Below are 20,398 nucleotides of genomic sequence, written 5' to 3'. Positions count from 1 at the left end.
TCTGCCAGGCTGGAGTGCAGTAGTGTGATCACAGCTCTCTGCAGCCTTGACCTCCCCAAGCTCAGGTGGTCCTTCAACCTCAGTTTTAGTATTTTTTTTTTTTTTTCTGAAGTAGAGATGAGTTTTTTGCCATGTTGCCCAGGCCAGTCTTGAACTCCTGGGCTCAAGTGATTCACCTGCTTCAGGCTTTCAAAATGCTAGGATTACAGGTGTGTGCCACCATTGCTGGCCTAATCTGACTTTTATCTCTGTGGTTGGGATGTTAAAATGAATATTATTGGCAGTATCAATCAGCTTACGGAATAATACCTTCTCCTAACATCAGTTATTCACTGCCATTCAGAAGGTCTTTAGAAATTTGCAGTGAGTAGTCTTCAATAAGTAGAGGATGGTCCTCTCAGGATTTTGTGTCTCTTTGTTACCATTCAAGTGCTTAGCTCAGTAAGTTGTTAGTAAGATCAGAGTTTTCTCAGTTAGAATTGTAGCAAGTTCTAAACTTCTTTGATCAATTGAAGCTTTATTATAGACTATCCAGTATCTCTCTAAATGGTATTGGGAAAACTGGCTAGTAGTGTGCAGAAAGCAGAAACTGGACCCCTTCCTGACACCTTACACTAAAATTAATTCCAGATGGATTAACAATCTAAACATAAGTCTTAACACCATAAACACCCTAGAAGAAAACCTAGGCAAAACCATTCAGGACATAGGCGTAGGCAAGGACTTCATGGCTGAAACACCAAAAGCAATGGCAACAAAAGCCAAAATAGACAAATGGAATCTAATTAAACTCCAGAGCTTCTGTACAGCAAAGGAAACAATCATTAGAGTGAACTGGCAACCAACAGAATGGGAAAAACATTTTGCAATCTGCCCATCTGACAAAAGACTAAATATCCAGAATGTGCGAAGAAATAAAACAGATTTATAAGAAAACAAACAAACCCAATCAAAAGTGGTCAAAGGATATGAACAGACACTTTACAAAAGAAGACATATATGAGCCCACCAAACATATTAAAAAATGCTCATCAGCACTGGTCATTAGAGAAATGCAAATCAAAACCACATTGAGATACCATCTCACACCAGTTAGAATGGTGATCTTTAAAAAACCTGGAGACAACAGATGCTGGATAGGATGTAGAGAAATAGGAACATTTTTGCACTGTTGGTGGGATTGCAAATTAGTTCAACCATTGTGGAAAACAGTGTGGCAATTTCTCAAGGACCTAGAAATAGAAATTCCATTTGACCCAGCAATCTCATTACTGGGTATATACCCAAAGAATTATAAATTGCTCTATTATAAAGACAAATGCACACATATGATCATTGTGGCACTGTTTACAATAGCAAAGACCTGGAACCAACCCAAATGTCCATCAATTATAGACTGGATAAACAAAATGTGGCACATATACACCGTGGAATACTATGCAGCCATAAAAAATGATGAGTTCATGTCCTTCGTAGGGACATGGATGACTCTGGAAACCATCATTTTAGCAAACAGACACAAGAACAGGAAACCAAACACCACATATTATCACTCAAAGGTGGGTGTTGAACAATGAGAACACATGGACACAGGGAGGGGAGCATCAGAGACTGTGGTCGGTTGAGGGGGTCTAGGAGAGGAACAGCAGGGGCATGGGGAGGGGAGGGAGGGATAATGAGGGGAGAAATACAAGATAGAGGAGATAGGGGGATGAAGGCAGCAAACCACCTTGCCATGTTTGTAACTATGCAACAATCCTGCATGATTTGCACATGCACCCCAGAACCTAAAGTACAATAAATAATAAAAAATAAAACGTTTGTAGAGCATTTGCTTAATCAGGATGGCAGTTTTAAACACTGAAAACCATGGAGTTATTGAGACTACATATAGGGATTCTGTAAATTTGGTTTCACTAGTTCTGTGAACTGATTATTTAGTTACCAATCTGGAAAACTTAAATACAAATTGATTTTAAATGAATACATGTTGGAAAAATTGTTGAAATGGGCAGTATGAGACTTAGTAGCAATATTTATTGCACATTGGAGCTTGATCTTTTGGTAAAACATGAAACTAAAGAAATATTTTACAAATTCTTGCTTTATATCCAACAATTTGTCTTAGAGTTTGAGAATATAGAGCTAAAAGATACAGCTCTTTGTTTAGATGGAAAAAATATTATCATCCAATAATACCATGCCAAACGCTGGCATAGAAGCAAAGATTCCTGGAACCAGTAAGTGTTTAAAGTGAGTTTTTGAGATGATCAGAGTTAATGTGTTGAGGCAGAAGAGAGGTGTCTCCAAGGGAAAGAGCAGTGTGTGAGAAAGCACCGAAGAGTAAGAAGGAAGTGACTATAATTTGTTTACTTTCTATGAGTGTAAGTTTATAGGATCTTATATAGTTTCCAGTTCAGTTGAGAAGTCCATAATTTTTTGAATCAAATATCATTTTTGCTTTTATTGTTTTACAGTGTGGCCTCACGCCACTTTCACTTGCTGTATATGGACAAAAAGAGAAAATGATGAAATTTTTAATCAAGAAAAAAGCTAATGTAAATGCAATTGATAAATTTGGAAGGTATAGTTATTTTTTTTAATCTCTGTGTTGTAGAATGATAGCAGTCACTCAAGTCATAAACATTTATAAGATTAACTTATTGCAACATAGTGATCAGGATCAACAAATCAGTTAAGTAGAAAAACAATTAGACTGGGCAACATAAAGAACAGTTTTAGTGGGATTCCTCTTACTACACTGACTGATGTTATTATGTGACATTTTTGGTTATATGATTTATGTTAGCTAAATGGATTTCATATTTGTCTCATGAAGTGTGAACTTTAACTTTTAGTTTACTTATGACTTAGTATTGAACTTAACTCTTTCTAGTAGTTTTTAATCTCTATGTCTTATATGTTTTCCACTAATACACTTTATTAAACATAAATAGGAGTTGATAATCATTTTGTCTTTTGAATAACTCTGTGATAAGTTGCTTTCTTTGAAGAATATTAATGTTAGCTTATGCCTCCAAGACAATTAATTGCTATTCCCACATACTGTAAGTTCATCAGCTTTTGTTTTAATTCCAGTGTATTTTGATGTTTTGATTATTTATTTATTTGTTTGTTTGTTTCTTTATTTTTGAGACAGAGTCTCGCTCTGTCACCAGGCACCAGGCTGGAGTGCAGTGGTACCATCTCTGCTCACTGCAAACTCCACCTCCCAGGTTCAAGCAATTTTCCTGAATCGGCCTCCTGAGTAGCTGAGATTATAAGCACGCTTCACCATGCCCAGCTAATTGTTGTATTTCTTAGTAGAGACTGGGTTTCACCGTGTTGGTCAGGATGGTCTCAATTTCTTTACCTTGTGATCCGCCTGCCTTGGCCTCCCAGAGTGCTGGGATTACAGGTGTGAGCCACTGTGTCTGGCCTTATTTTTAATTGGTATGGAGAGAGGAAGTAGAGATAGTTTTAAGTGGGTACACTGTTCCTTTAATGAAGGCAAGGTGTAGGTGGGTGATAAGAGAAAAGAGCTAGGCTTCGGATTCACACAAGACTGGGTTTAATTCCTAGCTTTCTTACTTGATAGGTGTGTGACCTTGGCAATGTTATTTACCACCAAATGTGTTGTCATATATGAAAAGGAGGAGAATATCTCCTTCAAAATTGCCTGTGCATAAGTAAGAAAGATGTGTGTGTGCGGCATTTAATTCAGTGCCCAGCACATGCTTATTGGCATCATTAACTGAAACTATTATGACTACTGTTTTCACCATTCTTATTAATATTACTGCTTTCAGCATGCAGATAGCTCTTATGTGACCCCACAGCTGATTTTCTGTTACTGTATATCAGTCTCGGGAAGCGGGAAGGAAATCTTTACTTAAATCTTTGTTCACTTCAGATAAATGGCCCTAGCATAGTTTCTTGCCCATCAAAGGCCTTTAAATTAGCAGCTTCTACTATTTAACACCCACTGAGATAAGAGGTTTTCTTTTTGTCCCTTCCTTTTAACTTTGGTGGTATTTTACAGAGATTAACACTTGAGCACCCAAGATGCTTATGTCTTTTAGTGCATGCAAATGTTTAATTCTGCATTGACAGGCAAGATACTAAATGGGTAAAGTATGCCAGATTAGCTTACAACTTTATTACAGTTAGGGAAAAATTACCTCTCTGTCATTTTAGGACTGTGCTTATACTTGCCGTATGTTGTGGATCAGCAAGTATGGTTGGCCTTCTACTTGATCAAGATATTGATGCATTTTGTCAAGATAAATCTGGAAAAACTGCCAGGGATTATGCTGTGTCTAGTCAACATAATATGTAAGTGTTTACATGAAAAGTCTAGTTAACACTAAATTAAGGCTTAAAATAATTACAACAACTGTATCTTATATATCAAGTGAGATGTAGTAGTTTGGTTTGGGTAGTTTTAAAGTGGCAATGAGTTAGTCCCCTGCATCAGCTAGAAATCAAGCAAAAGGTAGACTGGTTAGAAGTACCAGTGTGTGCAGGATTCTTTATCTCAGGACTTGTAAGACCTTTATGTTTACAGATTCCAACATTGTTCATTTCATCCAAGTATAACACCTATGAATGAGATAAAAAATAGTGTCACATCTTTCTTTTTTTTTTTTTTTTTTTTTTTTTGATGAGTTATTTGGGTCTTGAAATGTCCAGTTTATCAGAAAGTCATTTACTGTCTTCTGAAGACTATCTCTTCCATACTCTTTGAATTTTTCAAGAACCAAAGGGATTTACTAAATCCAAGGAAGACAATCCCTTTTATCAAATCAGAAGGACTAGAAACAAAGGGCACTCCAATCATTCTGTTGTTTCTGTTGATTCTGTTGCATTTTTGCCCCTGAAACTGGTCCTGCTGCCTGGTAATGGTTGATCTTTGACACCAAGATGCCCTTACTGATTCAGATCCCTCAGGTCTTCATGGTGATTCATACAAAGATGTTGAAGTTACAGCGTTTTTTAAATTCACATACCTATGCTTATATGCTCAGCCATTATTCCCAAAGCACCAGCACCATTCTCTGGCAATGTGACTTTATCCACACACAAAATGAGCTAATTGACCATCTCCCCCATATTCAGCCTAGACTTAGCTGAGACCTTCATGGTAAGAGATCCTTTCAGGCCTTTGTTGGTCTTTTCTGTAGCAGATATTCATTGGGCTTGTTCTAAATGGTCAGAGAGGTTGAAATAATGTGGCAGGAAGAGATGAGTGTTTCTTTCTTCTTTGCTACCAGTTCTGTACCCTCATGCACCTTTATATCCTGTATAATACCTGAGGCAGTAGAAAATCCCATATTTACCTTCCCAGAAGCGGCGGACTCCCAGTTGTGATTGGCCCCTTGACTGAGCTGTTTTAAATAATAATGAAAATTGCCCAAGCTACTTGCAACTCTACCTCAATATTTAAAAATATTTTCAAATTCTACCTCACAGGAAGCCATTGAAGAGAATTCTCAGAATCTCAAGTAGGTTAGTTGGACTTAACAGAGCCATACCTTGTCCATGTCTCATCACTGAATGTAGGGAATCCATGAGCCCTGCACATTGGGTGCCAGAACATAGGGATCCATAAGCCCCACACGTTGGGTGCCAGAATGTAGGGCTCCATGAGCCCCACATTGGGCACCAGAATGTAGGGAGCCACCCCTACATCACCTGTGGGTACCCTGAGTTTGGTGGCAACAAAGGAATGAGAAAAAGAAAGATTAAGAGAGATGATGGGACCAGAGGGCCATCACTTATTACTTTGGAGGTGACAGTGAAGGCCCTGAGCTCTGACCATCCACTCTATTTATTGGTTACAATCACTTTGATCTACAGGGTAGGGGTGGAGTAATGGTGTGGAGAGGATGATGGTGGAGTGAACCAGTGAGCCAGAACTGAATCAGTGAACGGGAAGTGGTGTGTCAATCTAAGGATTGATAACAGTGGCAGTTTGGGGGTTTCACAAAAGAAGAACATGTGGTTATCTTTAGCTTGTTATCTAAGTACAGCTGATGGAACACAGACCTTACAAGGAGCCCACAAGTCTGGCTACATCATAGTTCTACGAAGAGTTTTTATAGCCTTGAGCACAATGTTTATGGTAACAGAGCCAAGGTCACCCTGCACTGGAACATGAGGCATGAAGAGTCCTTCCTCCTCAGAGGCCTCCTGCGGCCTTCCGCAGTGTATTATTCCCTGCTTATATGTTACTCATAACCAATTTATGTAGGTACTCTGCAAGTTCTTTCTAATCACGTGTAAAAGTAGAACTTTCTGTTTGCTTCAGCAGTACCCATTCTCAAATTGAAACAATAAAGAGAAAAATAGCATGGCTTCCTGCATAAGGAGGCCACACAGATTTTTGAAGCATTCCATATTTTGCACAGTCAGTGGAAGGTCATTTGACTGTTTGCTGACTAGCTATAATGCAACAGAGTGATTCAAAGCAAAATGGGTGTCACCAAAATATTGAAGTTGTTATTTGTACTGCAAAAATAGTCATGTAAGGTGGTCTATGAGATAACACTGGAACTGAATAATGTGTGTGGTGTTGTGTGCAAAATATGTTGTTAGTATGTATCTTGCAACTTCTTCATGGAACCTAAAAATAAATGAAAGTAGGGTTTTGGTCTCTCATGTCAGCTGGAGATGAACATGGATATAAAGCATCATCCTGACAAACATCTGCTGTTTGAGAGTTTGAGTCTATAGGGAAGGATCATTGGTCCCAGCCAGGTCTTAACATCCATTGGTTTTTCTGTCCTTAGTGTGATTGATAGACTCCATAATAGTGGACAATCATGTCATCTACTTTAAGGAGTTATTTATCAATAAATTTAGTTACAAACTGTGAAATAGTTGAGATGCCCTGAACTATGAGCCACAAAGAGTAGGACAACTAATAAGCAAAATTAGGACTTAATAACATTTCCTGAAAACAGCAACCTTTTCATATTGGAACGTATGCACAAAATACAGATTGGGTTTTATTTGAAATTCCAACATGATTTCAGTCATAAAATTTAGGAACAGATTATTCCATTGCTTTAATATTTCTGTGAGCTTTTAAAAAATGTTATCTTGTTAAATCTTTATAACAATCTAGTGAAATAAGACAGCAAAGTTCTTATTTTGTAGAAGATGACATTGAGCCCAAGAGGAGCAACTTGTCCAAGAACAAATAGCTGTTCATTATGCAGCTAGGACTTATGCAGAGTTGGTACACATTATGTCAGACTAATGCGAGTTAACTTACTGGGTCATAGTGCCCTTGATTTCTGACTATTTCACTTTACTCTTTTTCTTGTTTATGATAAGTTTGTAGAATGTACACATAGGTGGATGGAATAATATTGTTAAGTTCTGATATTCTGATATTGTTTGAATTACTCTAAGCATTTCACATTTGGTAAGTATTTTTTTATCTCAGTATTAAAAGTCTTTTTATTTATTACATTTTTACACACAGAATTTGCCAATTACTTTCGGACTACAAAGAAAAACAGAAATCAAAAAAGTTTTCTGAAAACAGCAATCCAGGTAAGACTTCTGATAGTGAGTTACTTTAAGTCACCAGGCTTTTTGGCACCAGGGACCGGTTTTGTGGAAGACAGTTATTCCATGGACTAGGGAAAGGTTGAGGTGGTTTCAGGATTATTCAATCACATTACATTTATTTTGCTACATTATACTATTAATAGATTGTAATATATAATGAAATAATTAGCAACTTACCATAATGTAGAATCAGTGGGAGCTCTGAGCTTCTTTTCCTACAAATAGATGGTCTGATCTTGGGACAAAGGGCGACAGTGACAGATCATATGACATTAGATTCTCGTAAGCAGCACATGATCTAGATTCCTCATGTGGGCAGTTCACAACAAGGTTCATGCTTCAGTGAGGATCTAATGCTGTCCCTGATCTAACAGGAGGCAGAGCTCAGGCAGTAAGATGAGCCAGGGGTGTGGCTGTAAATACAAATGACACTTCCTTGGTTTGCCTCCTGCTCACTTCCTCCTGTGTAGTGAGGTTCTTAATAGACCATGGACTGGTGCCAATCTGTGAGGCACTGGTCAGGAAACCTATGCTTGTACCAGCAAGGTCTCACTATTGCTGACTTCACTCCTCCTAATTTGAAATGAAAAGAGATATATTTACTTTGTTGGAACAAGATGTGTTCTTCTATCTGTGGGTTAATTGTCATGATAACAGTAATTTTGTTAGAACAAGATGCTCGGCTACCATTCATCAAAAGATTGTCATAATAAATATACAAATTGCCCAACTCTAGGCTCAGCAGATGATAATAAAAGTAGAAAATGTTTCACAATAACAAAAATGCTAGTATGCTACCTGGATGTGGACACCTAATACATTGTACAATCCAGATTGTATAAGGACACCTTTAATTTAGCCATCTATTTATCAGAGAGCTTTTGATAACAAGGAGACAAAGATGAAATTGATGTAATTTTGATCTTTAAGGTGCTCATAACACAATTGTCTCTATTTCATTTCTGTGCTTTTTCAACAGAATTGACAAAAAAACCATTTTTATTTATGTTTTAACTTGTCCGCTTAACAAATAACTATGAAATGTTTTTTAGATACATTTTTTTCTAATGCTACAGAACACAAATAAAAATACAAACAGAGAGGAGCTCATTATTATGATTATCATTTTTTATTATTTTGCTACTTTAATCAGGGCTTGCTGTGTGCTGGATGCCCACTGGAAACTTATAATTATGATTATTTATTATATTGATTATGTGCCAGACATAACTGATGAGGAATGAAAGCTTTTTGAATAAAGGTAGGTAGGATTGAAGGTAAGCATGCAGACTGAGTAGAATGTTTCAAGGTAAAGAAGCAGAAGAATGATGATTGACAGAAGGAAGATGTAACAAGATTGTGTGTCTGCCAGAAGGAACTTCTAACACGATTCCCTCTGGGAGGAAGAGCAGCAAGTGCAGAAGACAAGATGCTTGAGTGAGCTTTGCAGGGTTTGTGAGCAGTTCACTTTTGCTAGTACCAAAAGTGTGAGATATGAGAGGTTGGGAGTGAGGTGAATACTCAGCTAAGGCAAGTTTATAATAGACTTTTTAATACTATAGAAACGAGTAGGTGTTCAGCCTTGGTCATCATGGTGGAACCCCATCTCTACTAAAAATACAAAAATTAGCCGAGTGTGGTAGCCAGTATGTGTAATCACAGCTAATTGGGAGACTGAGGCACAAGAATCACTTGAACCTGGGAGCTAGAGGTTGCAGTGAGCTGTTGTGCCACTGCACACCAGCCTAGGCAAAAGGGTAAGACTTTATCTCCATAAATAAAGGAATGAATGAATGAATGAATGAATGAATGAATGAAATGAATAGCTCTTATCTGGTGGGCCATGGGCATTTTACCAGTAGAATGCTTTGGACTGCACATACTAGATGAGCAGTGGCTAAAACAGTAGGAATCAGAGTTGTTTGGGTTGTTCAGTGATATCCCAGGATCCCACTTGTCCCTCTTTCAGCTGTGTTGTTGGCAGTGTTTTATTATGTCTCCTTTCATAGTTGGCTAATCCGCAACAGCTCCAAACATCTTGTTCTCACAACACAACATCGCAAGGGCTGCTTTTCTTCACTGTGTCTTTTAAATGGGTAGAAAACTTAGAAGCATGCAAGGGGCTTCCTGTAACATTTCATTGGATGGGTCAAACCACATGCACATCCCAAAACCAGGCACTGGGAAAGCAGATACGTGATTAGCTTAGAATACTCATTTCTCTTTCTGAAGCTGAGGAGGGGAATTGGGATAATAAACATCCCAATAGACTTGTGTTTCTTAGGCAAGAAAGAATAAGGAAAGGCTATTGGTAGGGAGCCAGCAGTGTTTGCTGCAGAGGCTCATTGGAGAAATTTGAGTAAGGGAGTCACAAGATTAAATTTGAGTATTAAGGCATTCTGGTTATGGTGTAAAAGTGGTTAGCAAACTTTTCTTGTAAAGGATGAGGTGGGAAATATTTTAGACTATGTGGTCTCTGTTGTGTCTAGTTAACCCTGCTGTTGTAGTGTGAAAACCACCACGGATAACATGTAAGCAAATAGGCATGACTGAGATCCAAGAAAACTTTATTTACAAAGCCATAAGGCAGACTGGATTTGGCCTGTGGCCTGTAGTTTGCTGACCCCTCATAAAGGATTGATGGAAGGTAACCATGTAAAGAAACCAGGAGACAAAGGAAGCTTTTGCAGTAGTAGTCAGCTATAGTTTCCTTGTCACACATCCTTGAACTAGTGTCAATGTAGTGAGAGGTTTTCACCCATGCATGGTGAAAAAAAAGAAACTTAGGAATCTTAGTTTCTCATTTAAAAATGTTGGCCTTTTTTGTGGTATTATGTCTTTTTCATTTGTTTTGCTTAAGTTTTTTTTATGTAAGAAATAACATTAATAGTTGGCCATTTTTATTTAAATAAAAGCCATTTTCTAAATGTTTATGTCCCAAATGGCAGTGGGACTATAAAGCAGAGACAGAAGAGAGGTATAGTTAATATGATTTAGTGATAATCGAATAAGAAAAGTTTGGGGGATAGAGAGAAAGCTCAGATGATGCACTGGTTTCCAGATTGTACCCTAGCATTTAACCTGGACATGCGGAAGGAATAGGAAATTTTCTGGTGAATACAGAAGAGTAAACAGTAGCAGGAATGACTGATTTTTTTCTATGCATATTTAATGGAATATTCATACAGGGTATTTTGAGTAGGTATTTGGATAATCAGCATTTATAACTTGCATCCTACTAGTTTGACTCTTAATAATAAGAATTGTCAAAGATCCAAGAATCTGAAAGTTGATGATAAATGTCCATGTGTATCATCATCAATGACTGAAAGTCAGCATCCACAGAATTGGGACAGATGAACTTAATAGATAAAGATGAATGTCGGAGTTGTGTTTCTCTTAGGGACTGACACTCTATTACCTGTGGGACTCACAGCTGCCAGGAAAGAAAGAGAGCAAGAAGCCTATTAAAGAAGCCAGCAGATTCAGTCCTGGAGTGCCCTGCTTGGCTTCATGTCTTAGTTCTGACTTGTAACAAATTATTTTCTGTAAAATGTGCTTTGTGTTTTTCCCCTCTTGCAGCATGTGAACAAACAGAATCCCTTTAGTAGGGCATTTTTGTATTCTTTCTTGAAACAAAGCAACATGTAAATAACAAAAAGAAGAAAGTAAGAGAAAGAGTATTTTTTGTATAGGCTAGCATTTAACATAAACTTGGGAGTGAGTACCAGGATTATACTTAGAATTTAGGGACGGGATGGGAAAACTAGTTAGAAATCTATATTTAATATAAACATTTCAGTACATTGGGTAAAACTTTTATGAAAATACATCAAAGGATCTTTGATCCACTAAACCAGGAGCTGGCCAGCTTTTTCTGCAAAGACTCAGTTAGTAAGTATTTTTGGCTTTGTGGGCTATATACATTTATTTTTTTGAGACAGGGTCTCACTCTGTCTCCCAGGCTGGAGTGCAATTGCATGATCATGGCTGACTGCAGTCTTGACTTTCTGGGCTCTAGTGATCCTCCCATCTCAGCCTCTCTACTAGCTGGGACCACAGGTGTGCAACATCACAGCCAGCTAATGGACTCTACGGACTATAAAGTGAATAAGCATGGCTGTGCTCCAAAATACTTTACTTAGAAAAACAGGCAGTGGGCTGGATTTGGCCCACAAGTGCTAATTTGCTGATCCTTGTGCTAAAAGGAAGGTGCTGCTAATGCAGTGAATCTGATTGGTAAAAGTGCTCTGCATGTGTGGCATTCTTCTTCCTTTGAAATAAGGATATATTTAAGTAGTCACCTCACCACATTTTTCAACAGTAACTTCATATAATTTTTAACATTTCATTTATAAAATATGATTTTTTTCTGCTTTTCTTCTATTTTATTCCTGTTAATAGCATTCAGTATTTTTCTGTGATTATTACTTTGTATATTTGATGAGTATCAACTATCCTAGAATTGGATGATTTTTATCAAGCAAGAAATACTCTCTTTGAAACTTTTAGTATTCCTTGGTCTTTATGTGTAAGCATGAATATGATAACCAGCTTTTGTAATTTAGAAATGTTCAAGGGGTCTTTTAGTTCTATAATTTTAAGAATTTAATACCTCAGTCTAGGATTTTTTAACACTATAAGTGTATAATTTTTATAACCTTTAAAATATATCATTGCTATATAAAATTTGAAAACTACTGTTTCTTGCCTATCACATTTCCATGACTGACTCCCAATTATGATCTCTTTCAAAGAACTATCTACACTCATGAACTCAGATTTTCTTTCCATTCAGTCTTGATCTCATGCCAGTAAGTCTTCAAATTCAACGCTCCTCAAGGTTATTGTTCTCAAGGTTATCACTTAACGTTTCTCTGTAATAAATCTAGGGATTTTTTCTAACACCTCATTTTATGTAATCTGGCAGCAATATTAAACCAAATGGAGGGCATCTCCTCCCTAATAGCATCTTCAATTAGCCCGCTGAAGGACCTCACTCCCTCAGGCCTCCTGCCTTTCTAGTCCTTTTGTCATGGTCTGTTTACTTGCTTCTCAACTTTCTCCTTTTGCACATTGTTGTTTCCTAGGGCTCAGTCCTCAATCTTTTCTCGTTACTTTTTTTTCTTTTTTTGAAATGGAGTCTTGCTCTGTCACCTAGGCTGGAGTTCAGTGGTGCAGTCTTGGCTCATTACAACCTCCGCCTCCTGGGTTCAAGTGATTCTTCTGCCCCAGCCTTCTGAGTAGCTGGGATTACAGGTGCATGCCAGCATGCCAAGCTAATTTTTGTATTTTTAGTAGGGACAGGGTTTCCCCATGTTGGCCAGGCTGGTATCAACCTCCTGAATTCAGGTGATCTGCCTGCCTTGGTCTCACAAAGTGTTGGGATTTCAGCCACTAGCCACCGTGCCCGGCCCCTCGTGACTTTTTCTATTTTTTTTTTATTCTTTATTTTATTTTAGGTGCATATTATATCTGGCATTTCTTCCCATGTTAGCCCTTCCCACCTTCCCCCCTCCACTGTCTCTCCCCTACCCCTCCCAACTGCCCCCAGTGTGTGATGTTCCTCTCCCTGAGTCCATGTGTTCTTGTTGTTCAACACCCACCTATGAGTGAGAACATACGGTGTTTGCCTTTCTGTTCTTGTGTCAGTTTGTTGAGATGTTGGTTTCCAGATTCATCCAAGTCTCTACAAAGGACACGAACTCATCATTTTTTATGAATGTGTAGTATTCCATGGTGTATATGTACCATATTTTCTTTGTCCAGTCTATCATTGATGGGCATTTGGGTTGGTTCCAGGTCTTTGCTATTGTACACAGGCTGCTATCAACATATGTGTGCATGTGTCTTTATAGTAGAACAATTTATAGTTCTTTGGGTATATACCCAATAGTGGGATTGCTTGGTCAAATGGAATTTCTATTCCTAGATCCTTGAGAAATTTCCACACTGTCTTCCACAATGGCTGAATTATTTTACACTCCCACCAACTGTGTAAGAGTATTCCTATTTCTCCACATCGTTTCCAGCATCTGTTGTCTCCGATTTTTTAAAGATCAACATTCTAACTGGCATGAGATGATATCTCAGTGTGGTTTTGATTTGCATTTCTCTAATGACCAGTGATGATGAGCATTTTTTCATGTGTTTGTTGGCCTCAAATATGTCCTCTTTTGAAAAGTGTCTGTTCATATCCTTCTCCCACTTTGAATGGGGTTTTTTTTTTTTCTTGTGTATCTGTTTTAGGTCTTTGTTGATTCTGGATATTAGCCCTTTGTCAGATGGGTAGATTGCAAACATTTTTTCCCATTCTCTTGATTGCTGATTCATGCAATGCTGGTTTCTTCTGCTGTACAGAAGCTCTGGAGTTTAATAAGATCCCATTTGTCTATCCTGGATTTTATTGCCATTGCTTTTGGTGTTTTAGTCATGAAATCCTTGCCTATGCCTATGTCCAGGATGGTTTTGCCTGTTTTCTTCTAGTGTTTTTATCATGTGAGGTTTTATGTTTAAATCTTTGATCCTTCTTGAGTTAGTTTTAGTGTAAGGTGACAAATAGGGGTCCAGTTTCTGCTTTCTGCACATTGCTAGCCAGTTTTCCCAACACCACTTATTAAACATGGAGTCCTTTCCCCGTTGTTGTTTTTGCCAGGTTTGTCAAAGACCGGATGGTTCTAGATGTGTGGTGCTTTAGATGTGTGTTCCGGGGTCTTTGTTCTGTTCCATTGGTTTATGTCTCTGTTTTGGTACCAGTGGCATGCTGTTTTGATTACTGTAGCCTCTATATAGTTTGAAGTCTGGCAGTGTGATGCCTCCAGCTTTGTTCTTTTTTCTCAGGATTGTTTTAGCTATGTGGGGTCTCTTGTGATTCCATATAAAGTTTAAAGTGGCTTTTTCCAGTTATGTGAAGAAGGTCATTGGAAGCTTGATGGGGATAGCAGTGAATCTATAGATTACTTTGGGCAGTATGACCATTTTGACCTATTGATTCTTCCTAACCGTGAGCATGGAATGTTTCTCCATCTGTTTGTCTCCTCTCTTATTTCGTTTGTTGTTCTCCTTGAAGAGGTCCTTTACATCCTTTATTAGTTATATTCCTAGGTATTTTATTCTCTTTGTAGTAATTGTGAATGGGAGTTCCTTCTTGATTTGGCTCTCTGTTTGCCTGTGATTGGTATATACGAATGCTTGTGATTTCTGCATATTATTTTGTATTCTGAGATTTTGTGGAAGTTGCTTATCAGTTTGAGAAGATTTTGGGCAGAGACGATGGGGACTTTTAGATATACAATCATGTCATCTACAAATAGAGACAGTTTGACTTCTTTCTTTCCTAATTGATTACACTTCATTTCTTTTTCTTGGTTGATTGCTTTGACTAGAACTTCCAATACTATGCTGAATAAGAGTGGTAAGAGAGGGCATCCTTGTCTAGTGCCTGATTTCAAAGGGAATTCTTCCAGCTTTTGCCCGTTCAGTATGATATTGGCTGTAGGTTTGTCATATATAGCTTTTATCATTTTGTGATACATTCTATCAATACCTAGTTTATTGAGAGTTTTGTTTTGTTTTGTTTTAAACATGAAGAGCTGTTGAATTTTGTCAAAGGCCTTCTCTGCATCTATTGAGAAAATTATGTGGTTTTTGTCTTTGGTTCTGTTTATGTGGTGGTTTACATTTATAGACTTGCATATGTTGAACCAGCCTTGCAGCCCCAGAGTGAAGCCTACTTGATCATGATGGAGAAGCTTTTTGATGTGCTGCTGCAATCCGTTTGACAGTATGTTATTGAAGATTTTAGCATCTGTGTTCATCATGGAGATTGGCCTGACCATTTTTTTTGTTTTGTTTTGAGTCTCTGCCGGGTTTTTGTATCAGGATGATGATGGTCTCATAAAATGATTTAGGAAGGATTCCTTCTTTGTATATTGTTTGGGTTAGTTTCAGAATGAATGGTCCTAGCTCCTCTTTGTATGTCTGGTAGAATTCAGCTGTGAACACCTCTGGGCCTGTACTGTTTTTGGTTGGTAGGCTATTAATTGCTGCCTCAACTTCAGCCCTTGTTATTGGTCTGTTCAAGGTTTCAACTTGTTCCTGGTTTAGGCTTGGGAGGTGTAAGTGTCCAGGAATTTATCCTTTTTTTCCAGGTTTACTGGTTTATGTGCATAGAAGTATTTGTAGTAATCTCTGATTGTAGTTTGAATTTCTGTAGAATTAGTGGTGATATCCCCTTTGTCAGTTTTTGTTGCATCTATATGATTCTTTTCCCTTTTCTATTTAATTAACTCTACTAGGAGTCTATTTTGTTGATCCTTTCAAAAAACCAGCTTCTGAGCAGAACGTATATTCTGTGGATTTGGGGTGGATATTTCTGTAGATGTCCATTAGGTCTGCTTGGTCCAGATCTGAGTTCAAGTCCTGGACATCCTTGTTAATTTTCTGTCTCGTTGATATGTCTGATATTAACAATGGAGTGTTAAAGTCTCCCACTATTACTGTGTGGGAGTCTAAGTCTCTTTGTAGGTCATTAAGAACTTGCTTTATGTACCTGGGTGCTACCTAGGTGTTCCTGTATTGTGTGTGTATATGTTTAGGATCATTAGGTCTTCTTGTTGCATTGATCCTTTTACCATTATGTAATGCCCTTCTTTGTGTCTTTTGATCTTTGTTGGTTTAAAGTCCATTTTCTCAGAGACTAGGATTGCAGCTCCTGCTTTTTTTTTTTTTTTTTCCTCTCCATTTACTTGATATGTCTTCCTCCATCCCTTCATTTTTAGCCTACACATGTCCTTGCACATGAGATGGGCTTCCCAAATACAACACACAGATGGGTTTTGATTTTTTTTTTTTTTTTTTTTTTTTTTTTTTTTTTTTTTTTTTTTTGAGATAGAGTCTCACTCTTGTTACCCAGGCTGGAGTGCAATGGCGCGATCTCGGCTCACCGCAACCTCCACCTCCTGAGTTCAGGCAATTCTCCTGCCTCAGCCTCCTGAGTAGCTGGGATTACAGGCGCGCGCCACCATGCCCAGCTAATTGTTTGTATTTTTAGTAGAGACAGGGTTTCACCATGTTGACCAGGATGGTCTCGATCTCTTGACCTCGTGATCCACCCACCTTGGCATCCCAAAGTGCTGGGATTGCAGGCTTGAGCCATCACACAGGGCCGCTTTTGACTTTTTATCCAATTTGGCAGTCTGTGTTTTTGATAGGGGCATTTAGTCCATTTACATTTAAGTTTAATACTGTTATGTGTGAATTTGATACTGCCATTTTGATGCTAGCTGCCTGTTTTGTCCTTTAGTTGACAAATTTTCTTCATTGTATCTATGGTCTTTACCATTTGGTACATTTTTGGAGTGGCTGTTACTGATTGTTCCTTTCCTTGATTAGTGCTTCTTACAGGAGCTCTTGTAAGGCAGGCCTGGTGGTGAGAAAATCTCTCAGTAGTTGCTTGTTCATAAAGGATTTTCTTTCTCCTTCGAATGTGAAGCTTAATTTGGCTGGATATCATATTCTAGGTTGACAGTTCTTTTCTCTAAGGATGCTGACTATTGGCCCCCACTCTCTTCTCACTTGTAGAGTTTGTGTGGAGAGATCTGCTGTGAGTCTGGTGGGCTTCCCTTTGTCTCTTGTTGCCCTTAGCATTTTTTCCTTCATTTTAACACTGGTGAATCTGATGATTATGTGCCTTGAGGTTGCTCTTCTTTAGGTATATCTTTGTGGTGTTCTCTGTACTTTCTGGACTTCAATGGTGGCCTGCCTCACTAGGTTGGGGAAGTTCTCCTGGATAATATCCTGAAGAGTGTTTTCCAACTTGCATTCATTCTCTCTGTCACATTCACGTATGCTTATCAAACGTAGATTACGTCTTTTCACAGAATTCCATATTTCTTGGAGGCTTTGTTCATTTCTTTTCACCCTATTCTTGCCTTCTCATTTTATTTCATTGCGTTGATCTTCAATCTCTTATATTCTTTCTTCTGCTTGGTCCATTCAGCTATTAAGACTTGATGCTTCATGAAGTTGTTGTGCTGTTTTTCGGCTCCATCAAGTCATTTCTATTCTTCTCTAAGCTGTTTATTCTAGTCAGCATCTCATCTAACCTTTCATCTAAGTTCTTAATTTTTTTGCATTGGGTCAGCACATGTTCTTTTAGCTCTGAGAAGTTTGTTTTTACCCACTTTCTGAAACCTGTTCCTGTCAGTTCATCAGATTCATTCTCCACCTATCTTTGATCCCTAGCTGGTGAGGAGTTATAATCCCTTGGAGGAGGAGAGGCCTTCTGGTTTTTAGTGTTTTCTTCTTTTTTATACTGGTTTCTTCCCCTCTTAGTGGCTTTATCTACCTGTGGTCTTTGTAGTTGGTGACTTTCAGGTGGGGTCTCTAAGTGGACATCCTTTTTGTTGATGTTGAAGCTATTTAATCTGCTTCTTAGTTTTCCTTCTAACAGTCAGGCCCCTCTGCTGCAGAACCACTGGGGATCCACTCCAGATCTCACTCACCTCGGGATCGCCTGCAGGGGCTGCAGAACAGCCAGGGTTGCTGCTGCTTTCTCCCTCTACTGTCCTCATCCCAGAAGGGTACCCACCAGATGTTGGCCTGAGCTTTCCTTTATGAGGTGTCTTTTTGGGTATATGGGGCTCAGAGAGTTGCTTGAGGAGACAGTCTGTCCCTTATAAGAGCTCACGTGCTGTGCTGGGATTTCTGTTGTTTTTTGCAGAGGTGCTGGGCTGATACATTTAAGTCTACTGCAGCTGAACTCATAACCTCCTGTTTTCCCAGGTGATCTGTCCTAGAAAGGTCAGCTTTATTTATAAGTTCCTGTCGTGCTGCTGCATTTTTTCATAGATGCCCTGTCCAGCGCAGAGTAGTCTAGTCACAGTCTGTTAGCAGAGGTAATGCTGAGCTGCCACAGGCTCTGCCCATCTACTGCATGAACTGCATTGGTAGTGGCAGACTGCCTTAGTAGTGGGGGACGCCCTTCCCCCCACTGAGCTGGACCATCCCGGGTCAAGCTGCACTTATGGTGAAACTCCTAATACAGAGTGTTTCAGATTTCTTGTCTTGTGGGGGTGGTACCCATCAAGCCAGATCGTCTAGTTTCCTGTCTCAGCCCCCTCCCTTTCAGTTGAATCGGTGGCAACCTCGACCTCCTGGTTCACGTGTTTCTCCTACCTAAACCTTTTGAGTAGCTGGGATTACAGGTGCACAGCACTATACTTGGCTAATTTTTTAATTTTTAGTAGAGATGAGGTTTCCCTATGTTGGCCACACTTGTCTTGAACTTCTTTCCTCGTAATCCACCTGCTTCAGGAGCTGGGATTATAGGTGTGAGCCACTGCACACGGCCACATGTAGAAGTTTAGTGCTACATACAACACTGAACATTACACTGTGCTGGGATTACATGTGTGAGCCACAGTACCCAGCCACATAGATTTTCTTATTTCTCTAAGAATCCTGATCGTAAATGAGTTCAGAGTTGTATGTAGAAGCACAATGCTTAGATGCAGATGTGTAAATATAGAAGGATACAATACTTAGATTTAACAGTTATGAATAAATGTAATTCTTATAACTGACTATAACAGTATTAGAAAAGTTATATATTGATAAAGCTTTCTTCAGAAAAAGAGACTTAAAAACTTTGAGGAATTGCTTCTTTCCAAATGTATGCATACCTAAGGTTCTTACAATGGTGTGGTTTATAGAATAGATATTAGAGTGTAAATCCAATTTTTAAAACGTAGTCAAACGTATTAATCTTATATTTTATGCCTATGGCTATTTTGTAATTCAGAGAAAGGCTTTTCCAACTCCGAAATTCTTTAAAATCCTCTAGTGATTTATTTTTCATGGTATTTAAATCAATATTGAAATTTTCTTGAATTTACACTGGTTTCAAGTTTTGTCCAACTTTTTTTCAGTTACATATTAACCATGGGAATTCTTTCATTATACAAATAAACATGTTATGGTTTAAATTCAGAGGAAATTATGATATGTTATTCTATTGTATGCTAACTAAAGTGTTCTTTTGTTGACTTAGAGTTCTCTTAGCCATAAGAAAAAAAAAGATCTCTTGCATGAAATTAGCATGTTGTGGGGGAAAATTGCCATGCTTAGACTGGAACTAGACACAATAAAACAGGAGAACCCACTTAGGGCAAAGAAATTTTTGGAGGACATTGAAAGTGTGAAAGGAAAAAATGCTAATATTCTAAAACCTATAAAATTGGATAAAGAAGAATGAACAAAGATGGTATTTTAAGGACAGTGGACAGCTTAGCCTTTTGACAACGAAGAATAAAATGGTCAGTTCTGAATTGGAGAATGTAAGACACAACTAGGAAACACTGGAAATGGAAATTCAATCATGTCATTTTAGACTGGCTACTGGTCTACATGAATGTGACCAAAGCCAGATAGCAGAAAAAGACTTCTTTTCAGAGAACAAAACCTGAACAGGTTTATTTACAGGAGACAATGAATTCTCATACATCTAAACTGAAAGAGAACAGCAAGATTCTTTCTGAACAACTGTAATGCTTATTGTAAAAATTAACAGCCTAAAATTTCAGCTCCATCACACAAGATAAACTGTGAGAGAAAAGACAGGGCACGCTGTCATCTTTCCTGTTGGAGGAACTTAATTATTCCAGCTAAGGGCATTGGAGAGTACAAACCCACCAGGGGCAGAAGAGTTCCCACAGCACAGCACAGCTGCTTTACCAAATCATGGCCAGACTGCTTCTGAAAGCAGGCTCCTGATCCTGTTCTTTCTTACTGAACAGGACCTCCAACCTGGGGCTTA

General features: G+C 38.4%; 1 protein-coding gene and 1 non-coding gene across 2 annotated transcripts in view; both read left to right on the top strand.

The window, feature by feature from the left end:
- LOC141583335 (uncharacterized) overlaps positions 1-20,398 on the top strand; it is a 91,832-nt gene that overhangs the window by 7,274 nt on the left and 64,160 nt on the right. The window contains exons 4-6 of the mRNA XM_074392559.1: positions 2,478-2,584; positions 4,198-4,335; positions 7,493-7,563. Of these exons, the coding sequence (XP_074248660.1) occupies positions 2,478-2,584; positions 4,198-4,335; positions 7,493-7,563 (316 nt within the window). The remainder of the gene's footprint in view (positions 1-2,477; positions 2,585-4,197; positions 4,336-7,492; positions 7,564-20,398) is intronic.
- LOC141583378 (U6 spliceosomal RNA) lies at positions 6,300-6,405 on the top strand. The gene has a single exon (XR_012516033.1). It is a non-coding gene; the product is annotated as a U6 spliceosomal RNA (small nuclear RNA).

The sequence above is a fragment of the Saimiri boliviensis genome (assembly GCF_048565385.1).
Source record: "Saimiri boliviensis isolate mSaiBol1 chromosome 19 unlocalized genomic scaffold, mSaiBol1.pri SUPER_19_unloc_4, whole genome shotgun sequence".
NCBI classification, from domain to species: domain Eukaryota; kingdom Metazoa; phylum Chordata; class Mammalia; order Primates; family Cebidae; genus Saimiri; species Saimiri boliviensis.
Note: the sequence above shows the minus strand (reverse complement) of the source record. Positions and strands in the feature narration are given on the sequence as shown.